At 34.2% G+C, this 24,575-nt stretch overlaps 1 protein-coding gene across 2 annotated transcripts; it reads left to right on the forward strand.

Moving 5' to 3' along the window:
• The first annotated feature begins 2,448 nt into the window (after positions 1–2,448).
• On the forward strand, positions 2,449–22,855 carry DEPDC1 (DEP domain containing 1). 2 transcript variants are annotated; one of them, XM_036123037.2, is made up of 12 exons: positions 2,449–2,595; positions 4,457–4,722; positions 7,894–8,050; positions 8,503–8,621; positions 9,029–9,159; positions 10,520–10,567; positions 13,987–14,127; positions 15,417–16,268; positions 16,714–16,886; positions 18,613–18,789; positions 20,105–20,290; positions 20,982–22,855. In XM_036123037.2, the coding sequence occupies exons 1-12, from the start codon at positions 2,548–2,550 to the stop codon at positions 21,120–21,122; spliced, it is 2,439 nt and encodes an 812-aa protein (XP_035978930.1). In that variant the 5' UTR covers positions 2,449–2,547; the 3' UTR covers positions 21,123–22,855. The 2 variants fall into 2 exon arrangements, with proteins under 2 accessions (XP_035978930.1, XP_077929061.1); XM_078072935.1 differs by lacking the exon at positions 18,613–18,789.
• The last annotated feature ends 1,720 nt before the right edge of the window (positions 22,856–24,575 follow it).

The raw sequence follows: 24,575 nt of genomic DNA on the forward strand, positions 1-24,575 counted from the left end.
TTAAATTACTATGTGCTGTTTAGCAGCTGGAGATACAATAGTGAACAAATTAGATAAAGTCTCTGCTATGGAACTTCTGTTCTAGTGGGACTAAATGAAACTGCAAACAACGTGGGAAAAGCTTACTGAGATAGATAATCTCTGTCTAGGTAAGAAAATTTTGTGTTTCATCATATTTTGTTTCATCATATTTAAGAGGTGATACTACATTTTATTTTATGTTCTAATATTTGTTCTATTAATTAGGATTAGGTTCAGCTCTAAGATTGAATTAACAGTGGTTCATATTCTCTCATAAAGAGTCCACAAGTAGTGGCCTTTGGGCATTCTAACAGCTCAACTCCATGAAATCTTTAAAAATCCAGGCTCCTCTATCCCTAAGAATGTACCCTGTACCTACCCCCACACACACTCGCCCCCCCCACACACACACACTCCCCCAAAATCGTTTAGGGAATCCAAGGAATCAGCATTTTAACAGGTATCCTAAGTGATCCTAAGGAGGTGGATTTTTTTACCCACCTGAGAAATCCTGAGGTAGAGGATTTTTAACAGTGATCCTAAGGAGGTGGATTTTTTTACCCACCTGAGAAATCCTGAGGTAGAGGAATGAAGAAAAAAAATAGTGAAGTGAGTCCCAAAAACCAGGTAATGAAAGAAATAAAATTACTTCCAAGAATCAAACTACAAAATCAATAAATAGTTACTAAGAGCAGAAATATACAAAGTTAACTAAAGAAACATAAACCACCAACATCTGACAAAACCCTAACTTTTAGATATTTTCTTATCTACAGAAACAGTCAACATGAAGGTGAATGATGCAAAGCAAGTCCACAGACACAATGAAAGCACCTAAAAAAAGAGTCCCAGAGGCTTTCTTAAGATGTGACACCTACATCTTGTTGCATGCCTTTTTAGGACTTCTCCAACCACTCTCTTATGGAAAGTTTGGATTTACTTTTCCTGCTACCCTCTAAAAAATGTCAGATGATACTTTGTAATTTTAAATTAATTTTGTGCCATTAATAGTATCCTCTGTCAGGTTATGTCTTAGAAACTTAGGTAATATTAAGCTGTATCAAAGGCTGTAATGAGATAATTTTCAACTAAGGAGCTAGGCAAAAATGCAAAATGAATTTGGCTTCACATTCTCATCCCCATGTCATTCTGAAGGGAAAAAGAGGCAAAAGAAAGGACAATATGTCATAAAGCCAGATAAACAATAGTTAACATTATTTTATAACATCTATCATTCTACTTTTCCTTAACACAAATGCAAAATTTAGATGATTGTTCCCGTTGACCAAGTGGTTTTTGAAAATTCCCATCCACTGGTCCTGTTCAGAAAACAGATGTATCTCCATCTAAATTATCTTAAATTCAGTAGCTAAAATAACCTGCAGACCATTATACTACTCTTCCTTAGAACACTTTCCCTTACCTCGACTGTTTGCTAAGTCCTATCCTTTTAAATTAGTGTTTAATTTCCGAATTAATTATTCTACAGCTTCAAATCACTCAAGCAACCTCTCAGTATGCTGTAGTAAGGCTTTCCTAGTATCAGTTTCAGACTGGTGATAGAGATTTTATTAAGAGTATAAAGTCTAACCTCTGCCAAGGAGATGTGCGACTGTGGGCAAGTCTCTTCAACGTTCAGAACTTAGTTTATGTCATTTGCAAAATGACATTTTTTAAGTGTATAATCATGATTTAAACATAACCAGGATTCTTATAAAGACGGTAGATTTTCTTTAGGGGAGCAAATTTGGCAAGTTTTACATAACCTTTCCCAAGCCCTTCATTGTGCGTACTTACTGGAAATCTACTTATGCTCCATTTTACCACGGAATTAAAGGGGAAAGGGGATACCCTACATTTTTCCACTGGGGAAAACGGGATCACGGCCCCTGCTAAGATGTACCAGGATGACAGCACTGCGACATACACCCAGGAAGCTTTATAAAAGCGAAACCAAGGTGTTTGTCAGGTGAAAGCTACGCCCCTGAGATGCTTTGTTTTACATGCCAACCACTGCTGGAGATCCTGTAGGGCCAGGCAAAAAAGGCTTGGGGTTTGTTTTTCTTTTTCTTTTCAAATTTCAAATTCCCTTAAGCCAAAACCTGGACTCCAAACCATCCAGTCTGTGGCTAAACTGCCTCACCGGTTCTGAGTGTGGAAACACGACTCCGCCTCGCCTGTGACCGCAAGAGGGAGGAGAAGCAGCTCCAGGACAGCCGGGTGAGGCTCAGAGCCCGTCCCACGGGCCCGGCCCCCGCGCTGACTAGACGGTGCCAGCCATCCGCGGCTCGCGCCCCAGCCCTAAGAGGCAACGCGGCGCAAACCAACTGCGGCCGGGTCCTGGCGGCGCGCCACGTGACTCGGAGGCGCGGCCAATCAGCGCAGCCCTCTGCGCTATTCAAATTGGCGGCGCGGCCGACGGTTGTGCCTAGCCTCGCCGCCGTCGGGGCCACCGAGCCCCGGGGTCGCCTAACGCCGCCATGCACTGCGAGAGCCGCTGACAGACCTCCGGGCCCGCCGGGCGGAATGGAGAGTCGGAGTGTGCCTCCCGGGCCTTATCGGGCCACCAAACTGGTAAGACAGCGCGGAACGACTAGACGGGCAGGCCGCCGCGATGGCCGCCACCACCTTTACGTGAGAACGTTCGTAGTTTCGTCTTGGGCGGACAGATGGGTCCCAGAGCCCCTTGCCTTGGTTCGCTGAAGAGGAGAGTGGGGGCAATTACCAGGCATTGGGAAACCCTTGCGCGACACGCCTCTCCCCCTTCTTTGTGGGTCTGGGCTGAGTCTGTGAGCCATAAGTCCAAAGGGTCGCGTCCCCGGGACTGCGCATCATACTCCAGCCTTTTTAAGCGACTCCTGTGCCTGCAGTTGTCGGCGTGCCCTGGAAAGTCATAGAATATTCCGATTTTAGCCGCTCCCCACGTCTGATTTTCTACCCCCATCAGGATTCAAGAAGAATTTAGAAAGAGTTCCGTTACTCTGTAGTGTCAGAGTGGGGGCAGCCCGAATGTGACAGCTTTGTTTTGCTGGGCCTGGAGAATTTACTGCAGGATCTACCGATTGAAATAGCGCTAGGTAACAGCTGCCCGTTTCAAAACTAAACCCAGAATAGTTAAGATACCCAACGGGAACCACTGTTGGTAGTCACTGGATTTGTGCATTTAGATTCTCAATCCAGTAGAGTACAGTGCCGCTGGGTACGTGGAATTAGGAGAGTGACTTAACTTCCCTGAGCCCCAGTTCCCACCTTGGTAAAGTCGGGCTAATAATGCATACACCCACCTTAAAGGATATCCCAAGAGGATACTGTATGTGAAAGTCTGCTATCCTATGGATAAGTTACAGCTCAATATGTTTCTTGAATAAATAAATGTATGAAATGGGGAGGTGTGGTGGGAAGAAAAGAATAGTTATTGTGTTTTCAACTCTTAAATTTTGGTTGTGGGTGTCGGGGCTGCATTGATTATATAAGTGATAACATAGCTAGCAGTGGCATCGTTGGGGTTACAAATCAGATTTCTTGGCCTCTAATATAGAATTTTTCAATTAAAGAGTGATGTGTGTATTTCACACCACCACCACCACCACCTTGGTGCTCCAGTGTTATAGCTGCCACAAACCTGAAAGTTTGGGTTATTTGAGGACAATTTGGAAAATATGTGTATTTATTAAAACGTAGGTACATCAGTGTTATTCAATATGCAATGGACTTAAAGCTTAGTTAATTTACCCTTCTGTTCTATGTTTGCTATTGGTATCTTCACATAAGAAATACTATAGTAAATGCGTAAGGTATTTCAACATTAAAGATATTTTACCAGTAAAACTACTGCCTGCCGTGAATTTTGTTTGGCCAGCATAGTAGTTATGAATGCAGGTTCTAGAGTCAATCAAACCTGGGTCTGAATGCCTGGATTCATCACTTAGCTGTGTGACCTTGGTCCAATTATTAAATCTCTCTGTGCTTCATATTTCTTATATGAAAATGGAATAGTAATAGTACCTAGTCATAGAATTGTGAGAATGAAAGTGAAGTAATGAATGTAAAGCAGTGTCTGACACAAATGCTACTAACATTTTACTAATACTAGTTGAGGTTAAAAAAAAAAAAAGGAATGTTTTCTCTATTGAAGACTAAGCCAGATTCATTGCAGTTCTTCATTATTTGTAGGTTTCCTAAATAAGTCAACCAGACCATGAAGTGCTTTTAGTCAAAAACTATTATAAAGAAATATTATTACAATACTAGAATAAAGAGAAATCAGTATAAGATATAAAATTTTCTGTAGTAAATAAGATGAATGATTTTGTCATGAAAGTTTATAATGTAATCAGATGTGAATAAAATAATTTTCTTTGTCTAATTTGTTTCAAATCAGTAAGATATTTAATTTTTGTTGTTTAATATTTTAAAAAATATTTTCTTTCTGCAGTGGAATGAAATTACCACATCTTTTCGAGCAGGAATGCCTCTAAGAAAACACAGGCAACACTTTAAAAAATATGGCAGTTGTTTTACAGCAGAAGAAGCAGTGGATTGGCTTTATGACCTATTAAGAAATAATAACAATTTTGGTCCTGAAGTTACAAGGCAACAGACTCTCCAACTGCTGAGAAAATTTCTTAAGAATCATGTAATTGAAGATATCAAAGGCAGATGGGGATCAGAAAACCTTGATGACAACAGTCAGCTATTCAGGTACTGAACAGATAGATAACTGCAAAACTGAATTACTTAACAATAAAGTTTAACTCCACTTCTATAATACTTTTACTAAAATTGCAGCTTCTTCAGAAGAAATGTTTTCTTTATAAAACTTACTGCTCTTAGTACAATTAAAAGCACTTAGAAGTTAAAGTTAATTGCTGTACAATTAAAACTTTTAAAATGGAGATGAACCATGAGAGACTATCCACTCTGAGAAACTGAGGGTTCTAGAGGGGAGGCGGGTTGGGGAGATGGGTTAGCCTGGTGATGGGTATTAAAGAGGACACGTACTGAATGGAGCACTGGGTGTTATACACAAACAATGAATCATGGAACACTACATCAAAAATTAATTAATTAAAAAAAACTTTTAAAATGTTAAGTAGTATATATAATAACATAGAGTGAGATATTATCACTTTTTCATATTCTGAAAGCTGTAACATTTCAAGAACAGATCATTATTAACCTTTAGTTTCATAGATTGAGGAATTATAAGACAAATCCTCACAGGTCCTTGCCCTCAACTAACATATAATCTTATATAATCTAAGAATAAATGTGATAAAATAAATAATAGCAAACTTTATATAATAAATAACAGAAGAAATATACCATAAGTTAAAAAGAATATTTATTAAGGATTTACCATGTATCAGAAGCCCTGCTTTATGATTTATATGTTTTCTTATTTAATCCCTGGATTAGTTAAGCAGGATAGGTATTAGCTCCTTTTTACAGATGAGGAAGCTGAGACCATGCTTCATTTAATCTTGTTACATATGTCTGAAATATGTTCTCCTACCTTGAAACGCTGTGGACGTTTGTCAGATTAGTAAATACATTTGTTCTCCTGTCAGTTGCATTTCAGCTTTCTCTGGAGCCTTTCTGACTCCCTCAGGCCAGCACAATTGCTTTTTCTCTCATGCACACAGGGTTCTGTTTCATATATCATTAAACTAGGTCTTTGGATTCTAATACCCATGCTTTTTTTCTCTACAAAATTAGTACTTTTCAAATGAAATGTCTTATAAGTTAATTCTTGCCTCTGTATCAAAGATGATTTATGTTGTACAAGTCAATTGCAATAACAAGCATATGAATAGTTCATTTTGTAGAACACCTACCAATCCTTCCTCTCCTAACTACAGCTTAGTCACCTTTGTGAGCTCCTTTGCTGTTATTCATCCTTTAGCTGTTACTGATTCTTAAGGTCCTAGACTTATCTTTACTTCACCTCTCTCCCTGGGCAATCTATTACCATGTCTTCATCTACTTTCCTTTTAACTTTCAAACTTCCAACCCAAATATACCTCCTGAGCTTTAGACCCATTTTTTGCCCATTAGGCATTTCAGATATAACATAAAGAAAAATCAGTATCATGTCTTAACCTAAATTTTGTCTTCTTATATCTATACCTAGATGAATGGCACTGTTTTCTCCTTTAGTTGCTTTAATTCTTTTCCTTTCTTCTCCCCTTTAAATATGATTTAATTAACAAACCATGTCTGTTATACTGCTTCAGTAGTTCTCTATCTGTTCACTTCTCTCTCCACCATGATAGTTCTTTTTGTTAGACCATTTTTCTCTCTTACCCGGAATTCTGTGTAATTCTTCAACTAGTCTCTCTGCCTCTAGTCTTTTATAATGGTAACAAAATTATAAAGTACTTAAAAATAAACTTTACCAGAAATGTGTAAAACCTTACTGGAGAAAATTATAAAATTGTATTGAAGGTAATAAGTGGAGAAGGATATCCTGTTGATGAATCAAAAGACTTAATATCATAAAAAAGTCACTTTTCACAAAATTGATATATAAATTCAGGTCATTTTCATTCAAAATCCCATATAATTTTTTTATAAAATGTGACAAGCAGATTCTAAAGTTCATTTAGTAATATAAAAGTTCAAGACAATTTTGAAGTGAACAAGGAAGGGAGAATTGCCCTATATGATATCTGGGCTTAAAGTAAATTAAAACAATTAAGTACTGAAAAAGCAAACTCATACATACAGTTGATTCTTGAATAATGCAGGGGTTAGAGGCACTGACTCCTTGCATGGTCGAAAATCCACATACAACTTTTGACCCCAAAACCTTTACTAATAGCCTACTGTTGACCAGAAGCTTTATCAACAACATACATAATCAATTAATACATGTTTTGTATGTTACATGTATTATAAACTGTATTCTTAAATAAAGTAAGCTAGAGGAAAAAAGTTAAGAAAATCAGAAGGAAGAGAACACTTTTATAATACTGTATTGCATTTATAAAAAAATTGTGTGTAAGTGTTCAAACCCATCCTCAGGGTCAACTGTATATGGGAACTTGGTATAAGTTATACATGGATTAAATACCTAAATATGAAAATAAAACACTTATGAAGGAATATAAAATATATTTTTAGGACTGTGGAATATAATAGAACTTCTGAGGTCACAAAAAACTTATGCATATATTTAATGTGTAAGATACCGTAGAATGTAAAAACACCAAACCATATATATTGTTTATGAATATTTATTAAAAGTATAAAATCATGAACAAGAAGGAAATATACTAACTGCAAGTTAATGGCTCCCCTCAGAAAGAGAGAAAGAAATAGAATAAGCAAAGAATTTCTTTGATTTAACAAAAAAATAATAATGAAGTCTTTAGTAAAATGTTAACAATTGCATTAGTTGATGATTACATACATGGATGTTGTCTATATTTCTGTACTTTTTTGTATCTTTGAAATATTTTTTATTTCACTGGAGGGGGGAAAAAGCCTTATAATCAAAAGGAGTAACAGAGACCAAGGTCTGGAAATTAGAACAAGCACAATGGACAAAGTCAGAAAATATATATAAATTAGATCGCTTGTCAAAGAAATTTAGAAAATGGAACCATTTTCTTCTTCAACAGAATTGATCCCAATAATAACTGAATTATCCAGATAATAAAGTTAAAATACGTACAGTATACTAAGGAAAGTAGGAAACTATTAAAATATTTTTTAAAGGTTTAATGGGAAAATCTATTTATGTAGAATCTGCATTCCTTGGTAATATAAATAAATTCAGTTCTTTTGTGATTTTTATTTTAGATAAACAGGCATTAAAAATTTGTTTCTGATCTTACATTACTTAATTGCATATTATTCTTAAACCAGATTTCCTGCAAATTCTCCGCTTAAAAGTCTTCCACGAAGGCATCCAGAACTGAGAAAAAACAGCATAGAAAACTTTTCCAAAGATAAAGATAGCATTTTTAAATTACGAAATTTATCTCGTAGAACTCCTAAAAAACTTGGATTACATTTCTCTCAGGTAAAACATCCCTTTTACTAATTACTAGTTTAAATGTAATTACCATGTACTTAATTATAAAATCATTAAAAGTATGTAAGTCTTTAATATTTGAAGCCAATACTGAAGTCTCTTAACCTACATTGTGTTCCAAAAATATGTGTGTAAATTGTCTTACAGTAGAACATAGAACCCATGGGAACAATAATTAAAATGGTAGTGAGACATACTTGAAATAGTATTTGTATAATTTAAGCCTGTTTTGTTTTAAATTGATTTGAGGGTGGTAGGGGCAGCTACAAAAGCAAAAAGCTCTTTTACCGTATGTTAACATTATTTCTTTAAGTGATACTTACCTTATAGCATCACTGTAGACTGTTTACCAATAAAATTGCAAAATATTAGGAATTGTGCCAGTTCAGTATTTCCTTAATTTGAGCATAATATATTAAACCAAAGTAATTTTTTTCCAGGAAAATACAGAGAAAATGAACCATGAAATGATCAATGAAGATCAAGAAAACTCAGTTGATAATAGAGAAATAAGCCAGGAAGATGTTGAAGAAGTTTGGAGATATGTTATTCTGATCTAGTAAGCTAAAACTAAGCTCTAACCAAGTTCCAGAGGTGTTTAGAATGTTAATTTGACATTTTTATCAAGATAATACAAATGCAAAAAATCTTAGAATTTAACTTATATGTTTCTTAATAAATTCTCTTGTTATAGTTCTAGTACAGTAGAAATAGAATGTTTTCAGTATGATTTATTTTTCTTTGAATCAAAGTTATACCTATAGTTTGGAGTCTTATATTGGAATCCTTTCAAGGTTACTAAGATAAATACATTTGAAAGTGGATACTAAGTATAAATCTTATAAGTTTGGTTTAAGAAAAGAAATATTCTGATGGCGTTGTTTGCCATTAATACTCTTTCATATTTATATCCTATTCCACTTATTTTATAGAGAAAAAGAAGTTTGTATTCTTTCTTCTGTTTAGCCTGCAAACCATTTTAGGTGTGCCATCCCTAGAAGAACTCATAAATCCAAAGCAAGTAGTTCCTCAATACGTAATGTACAACATGACCAATACAAGTAAACATGGAATAGTTATACTACAAGACAAATCAGGTTGGTATCAGTAAAAGAAGTTGGAATCTTTTAAACTTGCTAACATAGGTTACAGCTATAGTGGGGGTGCAGAGAGACTAAAAATATAGAAAGTAGAATATTTTAATTGAGAGAGCATCAAGGGGAAATTATTATTTTATCATAGGTGCTTTAGTAATCATTTTAAGTGAATATTATTCATACTATTATTTTAGCCCCTAAGTGGTATTTATGCATATAACTACATTTTACTGAGGGCCTACAATGTACCAGGCATTATGCTAAAGATTTAGTAATGAACAAGAGGGAAATGGCCCATGACTTCCTGGAGCTTATGTGAGTAGTTACATATAAATTTACACAGGTTTAGACATATACGCAAAACTGAGGTAACACACAATAAAATAAGCCCAAACTCTCAAAGCCGATATTTTGAAGATTACTGGCTTTGTATTATATATATTGATATAATGTATTGATTTTAGATCTCAGATGGAAAAATTAGGGATATAATTCAAGCCAGATGCATTACAAAACTTAACATTTCAAGAAATGTATCAATAAATCTCAAAGTGTTGACTCATTTTTTATAATCAATTGCTGCCTGGAGAATTAACTGGCATGCATTACTTGAGTTTCTTTCTGTTGGCAAGAACTTTAAGGTTTAAACTGTAGGAACAAAAAGCAAAAACTTAAGAGTCATGTTGCATATGCATATGGCTTTGGTCCAGTGCCACCTTTCATTACCTAAAATCACATACTTAATAGTATATTATCTTATTCAAGCTTTCTGTTCTTTATAACCATAAACTTTTCAAATCAAGTGTATGTATGGTTTTTGGTGGGTGTCAAAAAACTACTAGATTTTATGCAGCATATTTCAGTTAGTGGCAAATGAAAGATTTTAAGGAAGCCTCACTGTGAAAGGACCCTAATATTCAAATATAGCTCATTTCAATCATAGATCTCACTCAAATCAGTAATATTCTAATAGCATAGCTATAATTAGAACGGAAATGAGGATAAAGAAAACATGGTAGTAGTGGACAAGGATGAACATTAATTTATTTTTAACCCCCACCAAAATAATTTATCCTCAATTTTGGGATAACTAATTGTTTATGTATCATGGAAAGAATCAAACTCAAGATCTCTGTTAAGTTTTAACCTTGTCTTTTAAAATATTATTTTGGCTTTATGTCTTGTTAAACATATAATAATTTTTAATCCTGGTAATATACATGTATATACATACATGCATATATATATACACATGCATATATGTGTGTGCATATAATTATATATATAGTAAGTGTAAAATTTTAATATACTATCATAAAAGTTGTGTGATTTTCTAAACTGTAAATATTTTTTTGTATAGATGACCTTCCTCATTGGGTATTATCTGCCATGAAGTGTCTAGCAAATTGTAAGTTAAACAAGCAAAATATGTATGTATATATATGTTTCATATTCATAGCATTTAACAAGAACTAAGGAGATTTTTAAAATAATTCTTAGAGGTCCTGATAAAGTATGCCAGTTTCTCTTGATGTTTAAATGACAATCTAGTAGAACTGATTACATTTCCTTGCATGCGGAATAGAATCCTTAACTTTTTCTATGCAGATGATGATTTTATAATTCAATCTCATCATTTATGGTTCAGTTTTCATAAATCATAAAATCATAGGCTAGTGGATCTTACAGAATTTTTAGGTATAACCTACATCAGTTGTCTTAGTGAGGCCTCTAGAATTCAAATAGCAACCTGTAAGTAACATAGCTCTTACAAGCTGGAAAGATTCAATCAGAAATAAAGTCGCATAAAATCTACTTTAGTCCCCTTGCCATTATACAAGGCTTCAACACTGAGGTGCTTCATGACATGCTTGTACTCCATCAGATATATTAATGGGACTTTTATATTTATGGGGAAAAAAATCTGTCACTAATCAGCAAACCATTTTTTTAGCATCTTGTTCATCAAGCTTTTTCCATAATGATCAGTAATAATTGATTTTTATAATTTGAGACCCTAGTTCAAGTATAAAGCCCTAATTGCTTTAAAAGTCAATTTTAAAAATATGCAGAAATATATGCTTCTAAATCATCAAAAGTGGGGTGCCTGGGTGGCTCAGTCTGCTAAGTGTCTGCCTTCAGCTCTGGTCATGATCCCAGGGTCCTGGGATCGAGCCCCACATCGGGCTCCCTGCTCAGTGGGGAGCCTGTTTCTCCCTCTGCTTGTGCTCTCTCTCTCTGTCAAATAAATAAAATCTTAAAAATAAATAATAAATAAATCATCAAAAGTTAAATTATATTTTGACAGTTTTGTTATAAAAGGATTTTTCTAGTTTTATGAAATGAGTATTTTATTAATAATGTTCAAGATAGGTATATATTCCCTGTTGTCCACTGGGTGTCAATATGACAAAATAACAGAATAAATAGCAATAAAGTAAATAATGTAAGTGATAGATTTTATTTATCAAATTGAGGTAAAGGTCTTAATCATAAGCTCGATTTTTCAGTTTCTCTTTCTACCTTCCCTCACCTAACTGCCCTTCTCTCTCATACCTTGGTTCATGGTTAGCAACTCCGATACTTAGACTTTCAGGATTTCTCTGACATCCCATGTTGAAGGATTTTTTTCTCTTCCCTTTCTTACCAGTCTATGTTATACCTAAATGGTACCAAATATGTAATTTACTAGATTCCAGTTTAACAATATATCTAGCCAGAGGTAGTATTTAGACTTGTAGTTATTATTTAATCCCCTATAGTAATCCTGTGACATACAGGAATCAGTGATTAATATATTATCCCCAGTTTTTTTCTAGAAGAGAAAATAAGGCTTTTGAAAGTCTACTGATAATACAAAGAGCTGTGCATTCAAACCTAGATTCTCTAACTATAAATTCTGTATTTTAATTCTAGTAGGTGTATTTTCTGTCTTAGAAAATTTTGTAATGATTATCAAAATTTTTTATTCTACATATTGAGAATATTTCTTATCCTCCTTAAGAAGATGTTTATTTTGCTCTATGTAAATCCATATTAGCCTTTAAGCTATTAAATGTGTGTGATTTGTTTTCTTTAATCCTTTTTTAGTGCATGAGCTCACATTTGTTATGATAATACAAAAGCTTGGAGACAGAGAAGTAAGAGAGATTATTTGGGTTTGGGAAGAGAAAGATTTTAACTTGAAAGAACAGTGGGGCATGTGGGTGGCTAAGCATCTGCCTTCTGCCTTGGGCTCAGGTCGTAATCCCAGGATTCCCGGATCGAGCCCTGCATCAGGCTCCCTGCCCAGCAGGGAGCGCTTCTCCCTCTGCCTGCTGCTCCTCCTGCTTGTGCTCTTTCTCTCTCTGTCAAATAATAAAATCTTAGAAAAAAAAAAGAAAGAGAGAAACAAAGAGAGAGAGAAAGATAAAGAAAGAGAGAAAGAAAGAGAAAGAGAAAAAGAGAGAAACAAAAAAAGAGTAAGGAAGAGAGAGAGAGAGAGAAAGAAAGAGAAAAAGAAATAGAAAGAAAGAAAGGAAGGAGAGAGAGAGAGAGAAAGGGAGGAAGGAAGAAAAGGAAAGGAAGGAAAGAAGAAAGAAAGAAAGGGAAGGGAAGGAAAAGGGAGGGAAAGGAAAGAAAGAAGAAAGAAAGGAAGGAAGGAAGAAAAAAGAAAAGAAAAGAAAAAAAGAATAGTGGGGCGCCTGGGTGGCTCAGTTGTTAAGCGTCTGCCTTCGGCTCAGATCATGGTCCCAGGGTCCTGGGATCGAGCCCCGCATTGGGCTCCATGCTCGGCGGAGAGTTTGCTTCTCCTTCTGCCCGGGCTTGTGTTCCCTCTCTTACTGTCTCTCTCTCTCTGTCAAATAAATAAATAAAATCTTTAAAAAAAAAAAAAAAAAGAAGAAAGAAAGAAAGAAAGATAGAATAGTGACTCTCAAACCTGAGTGCATATTACAGTAACTAAGGAAACTAGCCAAAGATTCTGATTCGGTTGATTCATTAGGTGGTTTCATTCAGTTGATTCCACAGAGAAGATTCTTATAGTGAAGATTCCCAGATCAGCGTTTGGAAACTACTAAATTAGTGAGCCAGAAGCAAACATTTCTAAGTCAGTAATTCTTAGCTTCGCCTCCATAAATTCTGGTCTGTACAGAGGAACTTATATTTTTAATAGGCACATTGGATGATTCTGATTATGTAGTCCATGGAGCATACTTTAAATATTGTTAGACCTCAAGGTCCTGGGTCTAGCTCTCACTTACACTGCTCTAAGTTCTAATTCTAGCTTTACCACCAATGTCTCCTTCATCTTAGGCAAGTTACTCTGAGCTTCACTTTTTTATTTCTGAGTAAAACAATAATAAGCAGGAATGATTCTTTCAAGAACTTTAAGCTAATGAAATGGAAATATAAAGACATTATTTAAATTCATTAAGGGCATGCTTTGTGTTAGGTAAAATTTGTTCATGAAAATGTAAATTTACAAAAGATAATTTAGAAGGATTATTTGCATTTTCTAAATATTCTTTGTTTTATAAAATGAATTGTAATAAAATCTCATTAAATAACAATACTTTAAAATATATTTCAAATTTTGCCTTATATACAATTTTCAGGTATATAAATATTAAAACAAAATGCTAGTAGTTGCTTGCATATTTCTAATGAAAACATAATGAGAAAGAATGAGATGTGCACAACTCTTTAAATTTTTGAATTGTGACAGAATTTGTTAAACTTAGCTCCTTCATGAAATACAAGTTTTATACTTTTTACAGGCATATTTAAAATTTTTATTTAAAATAAAATACATTTTGCCAATTTTTTTTTTTGCCTCCTGTTTCGTAGGGCCAAGAAATAATGATATGAGTAATCCAACTTATGTTGGATTTGAACGAGATGTATTCAGAACAATAGCAGATTATTTTCTAGATCTCCCTGAACCTCTGCTTACCTTTGAATATTATGAATTATTTGTAAGCATTTTGGGTATGTATGGACTTTTACTTACTATTTAAATTTATCTTATTAACCTTTTCAAGTCTCCCATAATTTAAAAGATCTAAAAGTGTAGGTAAATATGAAGGTGGCAAGCTATGAATTATTTTAAAATTTGGGAATACTCTGGTTCCTGTTATGTTGTTTTCCAATAATTCAAATATGTCATTCCAACACCAGTTCTCCACATCAATTGAGTGTCCTACAATTCATTTCTGACACTGACTACCCAAAGTTAGATTAGACCCCACAAGTTAGGGACAAAATCCTTCAGTCCTGATACTAACCATCCAGAGTTAATGCAAACTCCACAGATTAAGAGCTCAGCTCCACAAGACTGCCCTCCATTCAGGTACCACCTGTTAATGAGGTCCTCAGGCTTACTCACACTTCTGCCCAACTACCAGTTTGGGGGTTCCCACAACCTTCCTTGGGCTTAATAATTGATATAACTCACAGAACTCACAGTACCAGTTTTTATAAAGGATACAAGTCAGGAACAGCCATATGGAAGTATAAGTATACAGGGCAAGATATGAAAGTAAGGGCTGTGGAGAGCTTTCATACCCTCTCCAGGGATGCCATCTTCCCAACCATGTCCATATGTTCACCGACCCATAAGCTCCCTTAGCCTTGTTACTTCAGAGTTTTAATTGAGATTTAATTATATAAGCATGATTGATTAAATCATTGGTTATTGGTGATTGCACTCAATCTTCAACCCACATCCTCCTCTCCTCCAGGGAGTTCTGAGGTAGGCTGAAAATTCCAAACTTCTAAGCAAGTCCAGCCCTAAGTCTCCTCATTAGCATAAACTCAGATGTACTCAAACAGGTGCATTATGAAAAACAAAAGACTCCTGTCACTCTGGAAATTCCAAGCATCTTAGGAACACTATATCAGGTACTAGAGACAAAGACCAAATATATAAGTTTTATTATACTATAGTTGTCTTATAATTAAGAGCTTTCTAATACTCGTAGACTGAAACCAGTTATTTTTTTAATGTATTTGACTCAATTATAATTTAATCAGACTGTTGAAGTAAATTTTAAAGTTATTTATATCACAAGTTGGAAAGCCTCTAGTCTTGCACTTTGTAACTGAATGTTGCATGTGTCCTATTTAAGTGGCTTCTGAATTAAGCAACTGCTATTTGTACTGTACTAACAATATATACTATAGTGATGCTTTTTTTTTTTAACTTTACTATTGTTTTTGTTTTATTTTTGCCCACTGTCACACAGTTGCATCTTAATTTTTGTTTCATTTCCTGGTAGTTGTTTGTGGCTACGTCACAGTTTCAGATAGACCCAGTGGGATACATAAAATCCAAGATGATCCACAGTCTTCAAAAATCCTTCGCTTAAACAATTTGAATTCCTTCAAATCAACTGAGTGTCTTCTTCTCAGTCTGCTTCATAAAGACAAAAACAAAGAAGAATCAGATACTACTAAGAGACCGCAGATAAGTGATCAAGGATTTCAAGAAAAATGTGCTAAGAAAATGGAGCTAGTTAATTTTAAAAATAGAAGAGCCAGTGCTAATGACATAATGGGAGGAAGTTGTCATAATTTAATAGGCTTAAGTAGTATGCATGTTCTATCCTCTAACATCAAACCAAGGTGCCATTCTTTAGAAGGAATTATAGACTTACCAGGGAGTTCAAGTAAGGAGGTCTTCAATGTCTTCCATCAATCTGTTCTGAATATAGAAGAACAAAATAATAAGCAGTTTTTAGAGTCTAAGACCAAACAGGAATCCCTAATGAATCTTCATTCAGAGGAAAGTAATCAAAAGCCACTCTGTGTTGGTTTTAAGAGAACCTCTACTTTGACTGTTCAAGACCAAGAGGAGTTATGTAATGGGAAATGCAAGTCAAAACAGCTTTGTAGATCTCAGAGTTTACTTTTAAGAAGTAGTACAAGAAGGAGTAGTTATATCAATATGCCAGTGGCTGAAATTATCATGAAACCAAATCTTGGACAAGGCAGCACAAGCGTGCAAACAGCTATGGAAAGTGAACTCGGAGAGTCTAGTACCACAATCAATAAGAGACTCTGCAAAAGTACAATAGAACTTTCAGAAAATTCTTTACCTCCAGCTTCTTCTGTGTTGACTGGCACACAAAGTAAGGCTGATGCTTTTGATGCATGTAATATTAACTTTTAGTGTTTACTAACTGTGTTTTGTTTACCTGTCTTTTCTTCTCTGAAACTGCTTTATATTTTTCCTCCAAAAGGAAAGGTTTTTATTGTAAAAGACTTTGTCATGGCATAACCAAGATTTATTCTACTTAACTAAAACCCTTATTTCTTTTACCTCATTTTAACTTATTCTGAGTCACTTTATTTATCTGTAGTACATAAAGGATATTAATACTCATATAGATTATGAAGAAAGTAATGAGAATCTACCATGCTTTTGAGGAATGTGGAAATTTCTAGGGACAGTTAAAATGTATTTTAGTATTTATATAACAGTATTCTTTATGTAATTGTGTATGCTCATAGTTTGAAAGCAACTAGTGTCATTGATGATTTTTTTCGGGGGTGGGGTATAATTTTGCCTTCTAGGTTTGCTACAACCTCATTTAGAGAGGGTTGCCATCGATGCACTACAGTTATGTTGCTTGTTACTGCCCCCACCAAATCGTAGAAAGCTTCAACTTTTAATGCGCATGATTTCCCGAATGAGTCAAAATGTTGATATGCCCCAACTTCATGATGCAATGGCTACAAGATCACTGGTAAGTTGATTTCTGAAGGAAAGAATAAGCCTTGGTTCATAAATTAAAAAAAGAAAAGCAAATCATCCAAAAGTACTTACTTGAGTGATATTGTCATCTCAAAACCTAGATTCTTGGGATAGAAAAGCTCTTAAAAGTATCTTTCCTAGTAGCAGAATGTTGCTACATTAATCCTTTGGGCCTAGTATGCTAAATTTTCATATCCTGATCTTTATCTTGTCTGAGCACTTTGCTTCTTCACTCCTAACAGATCATAGTGATTGACCTGGATTATCAGACCATATTCCATTACCTTGAGCCAATTCTGTTTGGTGGGGAAGAAAGAGGAGATAAAGGCACAGTTAAAAGCATAAGGGCACTATAACTTTGTAAAGGAGAGAATTAATAGAAATATTGTGGTAGTGGGAAAGTTGTATTTGATGAAATACGTGAATTAGGATAGCATATCATTGTGGGCAAGAAATTGGGACAAACTACTGTGAAGCAGTAGTGGATGAGGGTGGAAGCATTTTATACAGATATTGATTGGAAATGAACTCTTAAAATAGTATCTGATCTCTCTCTCTCTCTCGCTCTCTTTTCAAGAGCTGCCATTTCCTCAGTGCAGCTTCAGATGATTTTCTTATAGCAAGGAATCTGGAACTGAGCTCTATTCTTCCACTCATTAAAGACAGTTCTTTAACAATGATAGACCCAATCTAAAGAGGAAGAATTATTCTTGAATAATTGTGACACCATTAAAAGGCATAGAGAAGTTTGTAGAGGAATATACTTTGAAAGACATGAATCGAAAGGAAATAATTTCAGTTTTATACTTTTTGAGTTTGAGTTTATAGGACATCCAAGTGAAATTTATCCAGCAGACTATTAGAAACATGAGCCTGGTAAAGATTAGGGCAGAAGGCAGATTATTTGGAGAGAGGTAGTAGTTGGAGCTTTGAAAATAAATGAGCTACAAAGCTAGGAGAGAAGAATAAAAAGCTGAGGACTGTCTTGGAAGGAGAGAGGAAAACATGTCTGACATGTAGGAATAAAACCAAAAATATTTCAATTCAATAAATATGTTCCTCATCTATCATGTACTAAATACTTAGAATTCTGATAACTAATTATTTTAGAATGAGGCGTGTGTTTGTGTGTCTTACACTTAGTGGGTAATATGGATATGAATGCAAGTAAATGAGTTTTGAAACACAAAATTTAACCCAGGATTTGACAACTCCTTATGATGGAATTGAAAAATGTATGTATGAATTGTCTTTAAAGACTGACAGAATAAGGGTTAAAAGCTATTTTCCAGAATTCCAAAAGCTAAATGGTACCAACCTCATAACCACTAATGTTTACATGTTATGTATTCTCCTAGTTTGTGTTTTATGGGGTTAATTTAATATAATAAGTCATTGTTCTTTGACATTCTTTAAGTGACATATCTATATGATACTAATGGAACCCATGGTACTTACCAATAAAATTGTGACAAAATTAAAGAAAAAGCTAAGCCTTTTATAATCCTTTGGAATTACATTAAGGAAATACTTAACAAGTACTTTAAAAAGAATAACATATTCTTACCTTTCTAATGTAATTAATTGTCCTCATTTTTAAGCTGAAGTCTGCTTATCACTTTATCTCAGTACTTCAGCATGATACCCAGAAATTACTGATACTCTTATTTATATAAAACCTTAGGGTTTTAAATTCACATCTTTTAATATGCTTCTAGATGATAAACACTTTTTCTCGGTGTGTGCTATGCTGTGCTGAAGAAGTGGATCTTGATGAGCTTCTTGCTGCAAGATTAGTTTCTTTCTTAATGGATCATCACCAGGAAATTCTTCAAGTACCCTCTTACTTACAGACTGCAGTGGATAAACATCTTGACTACTTAAAAAAGGGCTATGTATGTATTGTAAATCTTAAAATTCTCTGCATTAGTCAGTTCCAAGTGGCAAATTCATCTCAAACTAGCCTAATTAAAAAGGAAGACTTTATTAGCACACATGAATAACCTCTAAAAGTCGGGAATATAGACAGAATCTGGGGACTCAAATAGCAATAAAACTGTTTCCATCTCTTATTTCCATTTTGGTCCTATATTTAACAAATGGCTCCTTCACATGATAGGGGGCACATGGCTGATTAAAGTTCTTAAGGCACAGACTTGCATTTTTAATCCAAAGGAAAAAAGAACTACCCCTTTACCTACCAATTTAAAAGTTCTTCACATGGACTCTGGCTCAGTCTAGGCTAAATACACATCCTTTAGGTGGTTGAGGGTGAGTGCATTAGAGACAGGGCCATACTCTGGCTCTACATAGATTAGAGGAGAATCTGCTCTTCAAAAAAAGTGAGGACAGGGGCACCTGGGTGGCTCAGTCAGTTAAGTATCCGCCTCTTGATTTCAGCTCAGGTCATGATCTCAGGGTCGTGAGATCGAGCCCCACATCAGGCTCCACACTTAGTGCAGAATCTGCTTGTCCCGTTCCCTCTGCTTCTCGCTCTCTCTTTCTCAAACAAATACATAAATAAAATCTTTAAGGGGGTTGGGGTGAGGATAGTGGAGCTGGAATGGGAAGCGACTATTACAAGAAGGAGAGCAGGAATACTGAGTAACCAAAAACAAGATGTCTTATTTTCAATCTTTGGCTGCCCAGCACATATATTTCACATATATGTTTCTTCCCATATATATCATTCTAATATTGCCCTGGCTTATCATAATTATCCTTACAATTTCCTTCTGTTGTCAGCAGATGATATAGTATCTGCTCATGCTTCTACACCTCAAAAACAGTAGATGAATACTATGTCAGAACATTAATGTTTTAAAATGAATTAAAACATCACTTTGATTTTTTATTGTTTTGTAGTTAAAAGAATAAAATACATGGTTAATGGCAATATGATGATGGATGACTTTAATACTTATTCTGTGCTAAGCACTTTATATACATTATCTCATGTAATCCCCATTTTACAGATGAAGAAACAGACCAAGAGTAGTACAATAACTTGCTGAAGGCTACAAAGCTAGTAGATTGTGGGTCTGGGATTTAGATTCTGGGATTTATCACTAGTGTACTGCATAATACAGTTTTCTGAAAGTATTGAATGTTTGATGGGAAATTAATACTAAATCCCATCAAAAGAACCCTTATCAAATAGGAACATGAACAGAAGTAATGACTTGTACTATATCATTTTGTTCACAACAGATTAAAAATCCTGGAGATGGACTGATTATTCCTTTGCCAACGTATTCATACTGCAAGCAGATTAGTGCTCGGGAGTTTGATGAACAAAAAGTGTCTACCTCACAAGCTGCAATTGCAGAACTTTTAGAGAATATTATTAAAAACAAGAGTTTGCCTCTAAAGGAGAAAAGGAAAAAACTAAAACAGGTAAGAGAATGAACAAGTTCTCAATCATGTAATATTTTTCAATATGCTGTTGCTGATTGTTATTTAATAACATTTAGAATCTAATTTCTCATTTTAATATTTTGGATTTTAGATACTATATATATATAGGCTATTTATATAGCCTACATGCTTGGCTTTACTCTTTATCCTGAAATTTAAATAATAATAATAATAATAAAAGATACTCTTCCTTTACTTCTTATAATTATAGTTTAGATTAGCCTGGGAAAACAATTAAAATATTTTGATTATAATACATAACTTTTAGTGACTCATTATTACCATTTAGAATTTTTATCTCCATCAAAATCCAGTAGCAACATGATTCTGGCAAGTTTAATTCCAGGTCTGAGATACTCAAATATGAAATATTTGATCATTATGACCTTCATAGCTGTTACAAATGGAAAGGAAGAAGATCTGGAATTTAGGAGGAGAATATATCAGAAGAGAATCCTAGAATATTAATGCTAACTTGGATCTAAGAAATCTTACATTATACCTTTCATATATGAGAAAGCAAAGGAAAAGGCAAGGATAAATTGAAAGTATACTCACTTCTGAAATACATGTTTGAGAAAGGCCCTGAATTCTTATAAAATGTTGAACACTGGCTTCAGCTAGGATAATAAATGTAAAATACCCTCTAATTTCTCACCTCGTTTTTAAGTTTCAGAAGGAATATCCTTTGATATATCAGAAAAGATTCCCAACCACGGAGAGCGAAGCAGTACTTTTTGGTGACAAACCTACAATCAAACAACCAATGCTAATTTTAAAAAAACCAAAGTTTCGTAGTCTAAGATACTAACTGAATTAAAAATTACAATGTAATACTTGTGGAACTTTGGTAAATGAAGCCATATCTAAGAATCTAGCTTCTAAAAAAGAAGTCTATTTATTAATAAGGTTTTTCTAAATAAAACACGTATGTAAAGAGGTACCAAAGTAATTTTTTATCAGTGTAAGACTGCTAAGAAACTAATAGGTTTCAACTGAGAGCAAATAACAAAAGTGGTACCAGATACTTTAACCAGTAACAATCTTTTTTTTTTTTTAATACAACACCTGTAAAAGCTATTATGGTGTGTACTAAAATTTTACTTACTTGAATTTTGAAAACTGACATGTTTATCAAGATTAAGCTGTAATTCGGTTTTTAAAAGAAATTAACTTCATCTGTACATGTGCTTATGAATATTAGCTAAAGTACTAGTTGTTTAGGGGTACCCTTGTTTCTAAGTATAAGAATGTGAAGAATATTGAAAAACTCAGTGAATTCTCTATGCTAAATGTTGCACTCTTTTGTATATTCTTTTTCTACTTTTAATCTATTTATATATGTATGTGTTTTTTAAATATGCACATGTAAGTCTTCAGTTTGCTTTAAACATTTATCTCAACTGCTTCAATCATTCAATTTTTCAATAAATATCTTTTGCATTCTTACGTTCATGTATCTACTAGAAGATAGTGGTGTAAAAGAAGTATATGGCAATCATGTGTTCATTCAAAATATTTATTTAGCAACTACTATGTGCCTTTTATTATTCCAGATATGAAGAGACAATGATGAATAAAATAGAAAATCTCTTCCTTTATTTATTTTGTAGTCAAGGGAGATACACCTATCAGATACTTAAAATAACAATATATCCCCTGAAATCAAGTCATGGAATGGCCTTCAGCTGAAGACTGACCTCCTTAGTTATGTTAACAGTTCTCTAAGCTAGTGTTTTTCAAACTGTTGCATATTAGAATCACCAAAAGTTTTAAAACAATACATGCTCAGGCCCTACCTTATATCAGTAGGCATCAGTATTTTTCAAACTCTTGAGGCAATTCCAATATTCAGCCAACTTTAAAAATCAGTCCCTAAACACTTTTTATAAGCATTTAAGTAAATGCCAAGCTGGTGGCACACTGGCTTTATTATTTCATTGGAAGAAAATGCAAATTATAAATGCTTCTTAATACAAGGTTATTCATATTTCTGCTTTACTAAGTACAAACTTGAAGCAGTTTTTCTTCCATATTTTACTCCAAGATTGATTAATATCCATTCTCTATGTGTAAAGATATATATGTGATATCTGAGATGTAATAGAAACTTCTTATTCAATAACTTGATTTCTCAATGTAATGTACTATAAAATGACAATGTTTCATTTCATTTGACATTACTATTTTTTATTAAAAACCTGGACAGAAAATGATAACTATATTTTTTGCCCTAGCTGTAAAATCATAGGACTAAATTAGATCTTTTTCCAAGGTGTCTGTATGCTAAAACTTTTCCTCTTTAAAGATGTGTAATAGGGGCCCCTGGATGTCTCAGTCAGTTAAATATCCAACTCTTGATTTGGCTCAGGTCATGATCTCAGGTCATGATCTCAGGGTTGTGAGATCAAGATCTAGCCCCACTTCAGGCTCTGCACTGGGTGTGAGGCCTGCTTGATATTCTCTTTCCTCCCTCTCCCTCTGCCCCTCCCCTCACTTGCACTATCCTCTCTCTCTCAAATAAATAAATCTTTTTAAAGAAAAGATGTGTAATGTGAATTCTGTTGCATATTGAGATAAAAATTATTGTGGGTTTTATAACAATTTAATTTTGTTTTTGTATCTATTTATTGATACTAAATATATAAATATTATAAAGACATAGTAACTTTTCATCTGCAGTAGTGTGCATGCAATTGAGGTTACAAAATTGGTGTAACAATTTAATAACATGAATTGTGAAGTCAGGTTTGAATTTCACTGTGCTATTTACTATGTAACCTCAGACAAATTACTTAACTGTTCTAAGTTCTACTTTCCTTATCTATACGATAAAGATTATAATAGTACCTCTCTTTTAGGATTGTTGTGAGAATTAAATAGGATAATGCATGTAAGTGTTTAGCACAGTGTCTAGTCTAGAAACAGAACTCTATAAGTATTAACGATTATTATAATTACCTCGAATTATAGCACTAGAAGAGATTTTAGCAAAAACATAGTCCTGTATCCTCTCAGTTTCTTTAAGCAGATATGAACCAAACAAAATTGTGAACAATTATTGAGTCTTATTAAACTGCTGTTTAGTTATGAGATAAAAGTTCTGATTGTACACACTGGTTGAAAAATTTTAAACTAGTATGAAGGGCAAATGTGATGAGGAAGGAAAGCGTGAATATCTTCAGAAGCAATATTCTTGAGTGTATGAAAACATGGGCTGCGGTACACAGTAGAGAGCTTAGCCTTCAGCTAGAGCATGGACAGATTCCATACTTTCCATGCTATTGGAAAAAAGGCAGAGTAAGTTCAAATATAGATAGGTTAATTGGTTGATTTGATGTTGATGGCTTATAGAAATTCTCTTCTAATTGCTTTTAGTTTCTTAGGAAATAAAGTCAACTGCTAAGAGTAAAGCAGGATGGGGAGGATGATACACAAGTTATACCAAATCAAATGATATCTGGTTGTTTTATGAACTGTAGTTCTTGTCACCAACCATCCCCAATAGCTTCTGCTAAAGGTTGTGTTATAATGAGACACTCTCCCCACATATTGTCCAGTTATGTAACATTCAGAAGTGAAAAGTATGTGGCATTTCCTACTGACTACATTCTGTCCTTGGGAAACTTAAACTCTGAGTTTCTTCATCTATAAAATATGAATAATAACATGCACCTAACCAAGTTGTTTTGGTAATCAAAAGAGGCAATATATTTAAATCTTGAACTGAGCCAAGCCCATGCTCAATTTCTCAGTCCTTTCCTCTTTCCTTTTATTGAACTTAACAAGATCTCTGCTAATTGAAACTCCTTTCCTACCAAATCTCTGCCTTCACATTTCACAATATGTTTCTATTCTATCAGTGGTAATAATTTTGACCTCATATTTAGTGGAATTAAAGATAGTTTAGAATTTTATATCCTAGCAATCTGTGTACCTCTCCAGCAGATATACTACCCTTTGATTCTAAAGATACAGAGAGAGAGAGAGAGAGAGAGAGAGTGGGGGGGGGTAGGGAGGGCATTGAAGCCTTTTAAGGACAGAAAATTAAGGATAGCTAGTTTTGATATTAAATCAAAAGAAATAAAGTCAATTTCACTAGAATAAACTTAATAGTTCTGAATACAATCAAGTATAGCAAATAAGAATCTTTTATTCCTTTGCTTTTTTATTAACTCAGAATCTTATCTTCTAAGAACTAGGGGGGGAAATGTACAGATTACCTATTATCGCCTGAAAACATCAGAATGTACATTGAGGAAAT

This window comes from Halichoerus grypus, chromosome 5, assembly GCF_964656455.1.
Source record: "Halichoerus grypus chromosome 5, mHalGry1.hap1.1, whole genome shotgun sequence".
Taxonomy (NCBI): Eukaryota; Metazoa; Chordata; class Mammalia; order Carnivora; family Phocidae; genus Halichoerus; species Halichoerus grypus.

What these genes read in the sequence shown, in the direction of transcription:
- DEPDC1 (XM_036123037.2), top strand. Translation starts at nt 2,548, where the DNA reads ATGGAGAGTCGGAGTGTGCCTCCCGGGCCTTATCGGGCCACCAAACTG. An exon ending in ATTATTTGTAAGCATTTTGG is followed by an intron (nt 14,128 to 15,416) that starts GTATGTATGGAC and finishes ATTTCCTGGTAG; the next exon opens with TTGTTTGTGGCTACGTCACA. An exon ending in AAAGGAAAAAACTAAAACAG is followed by an intron (nt 20,291 to 20,981) that starts GTAAGAGAATGA and finishes CTCGTTTTTAAG; the next exon opens with TTTCAGAAGGAATATCCTTT.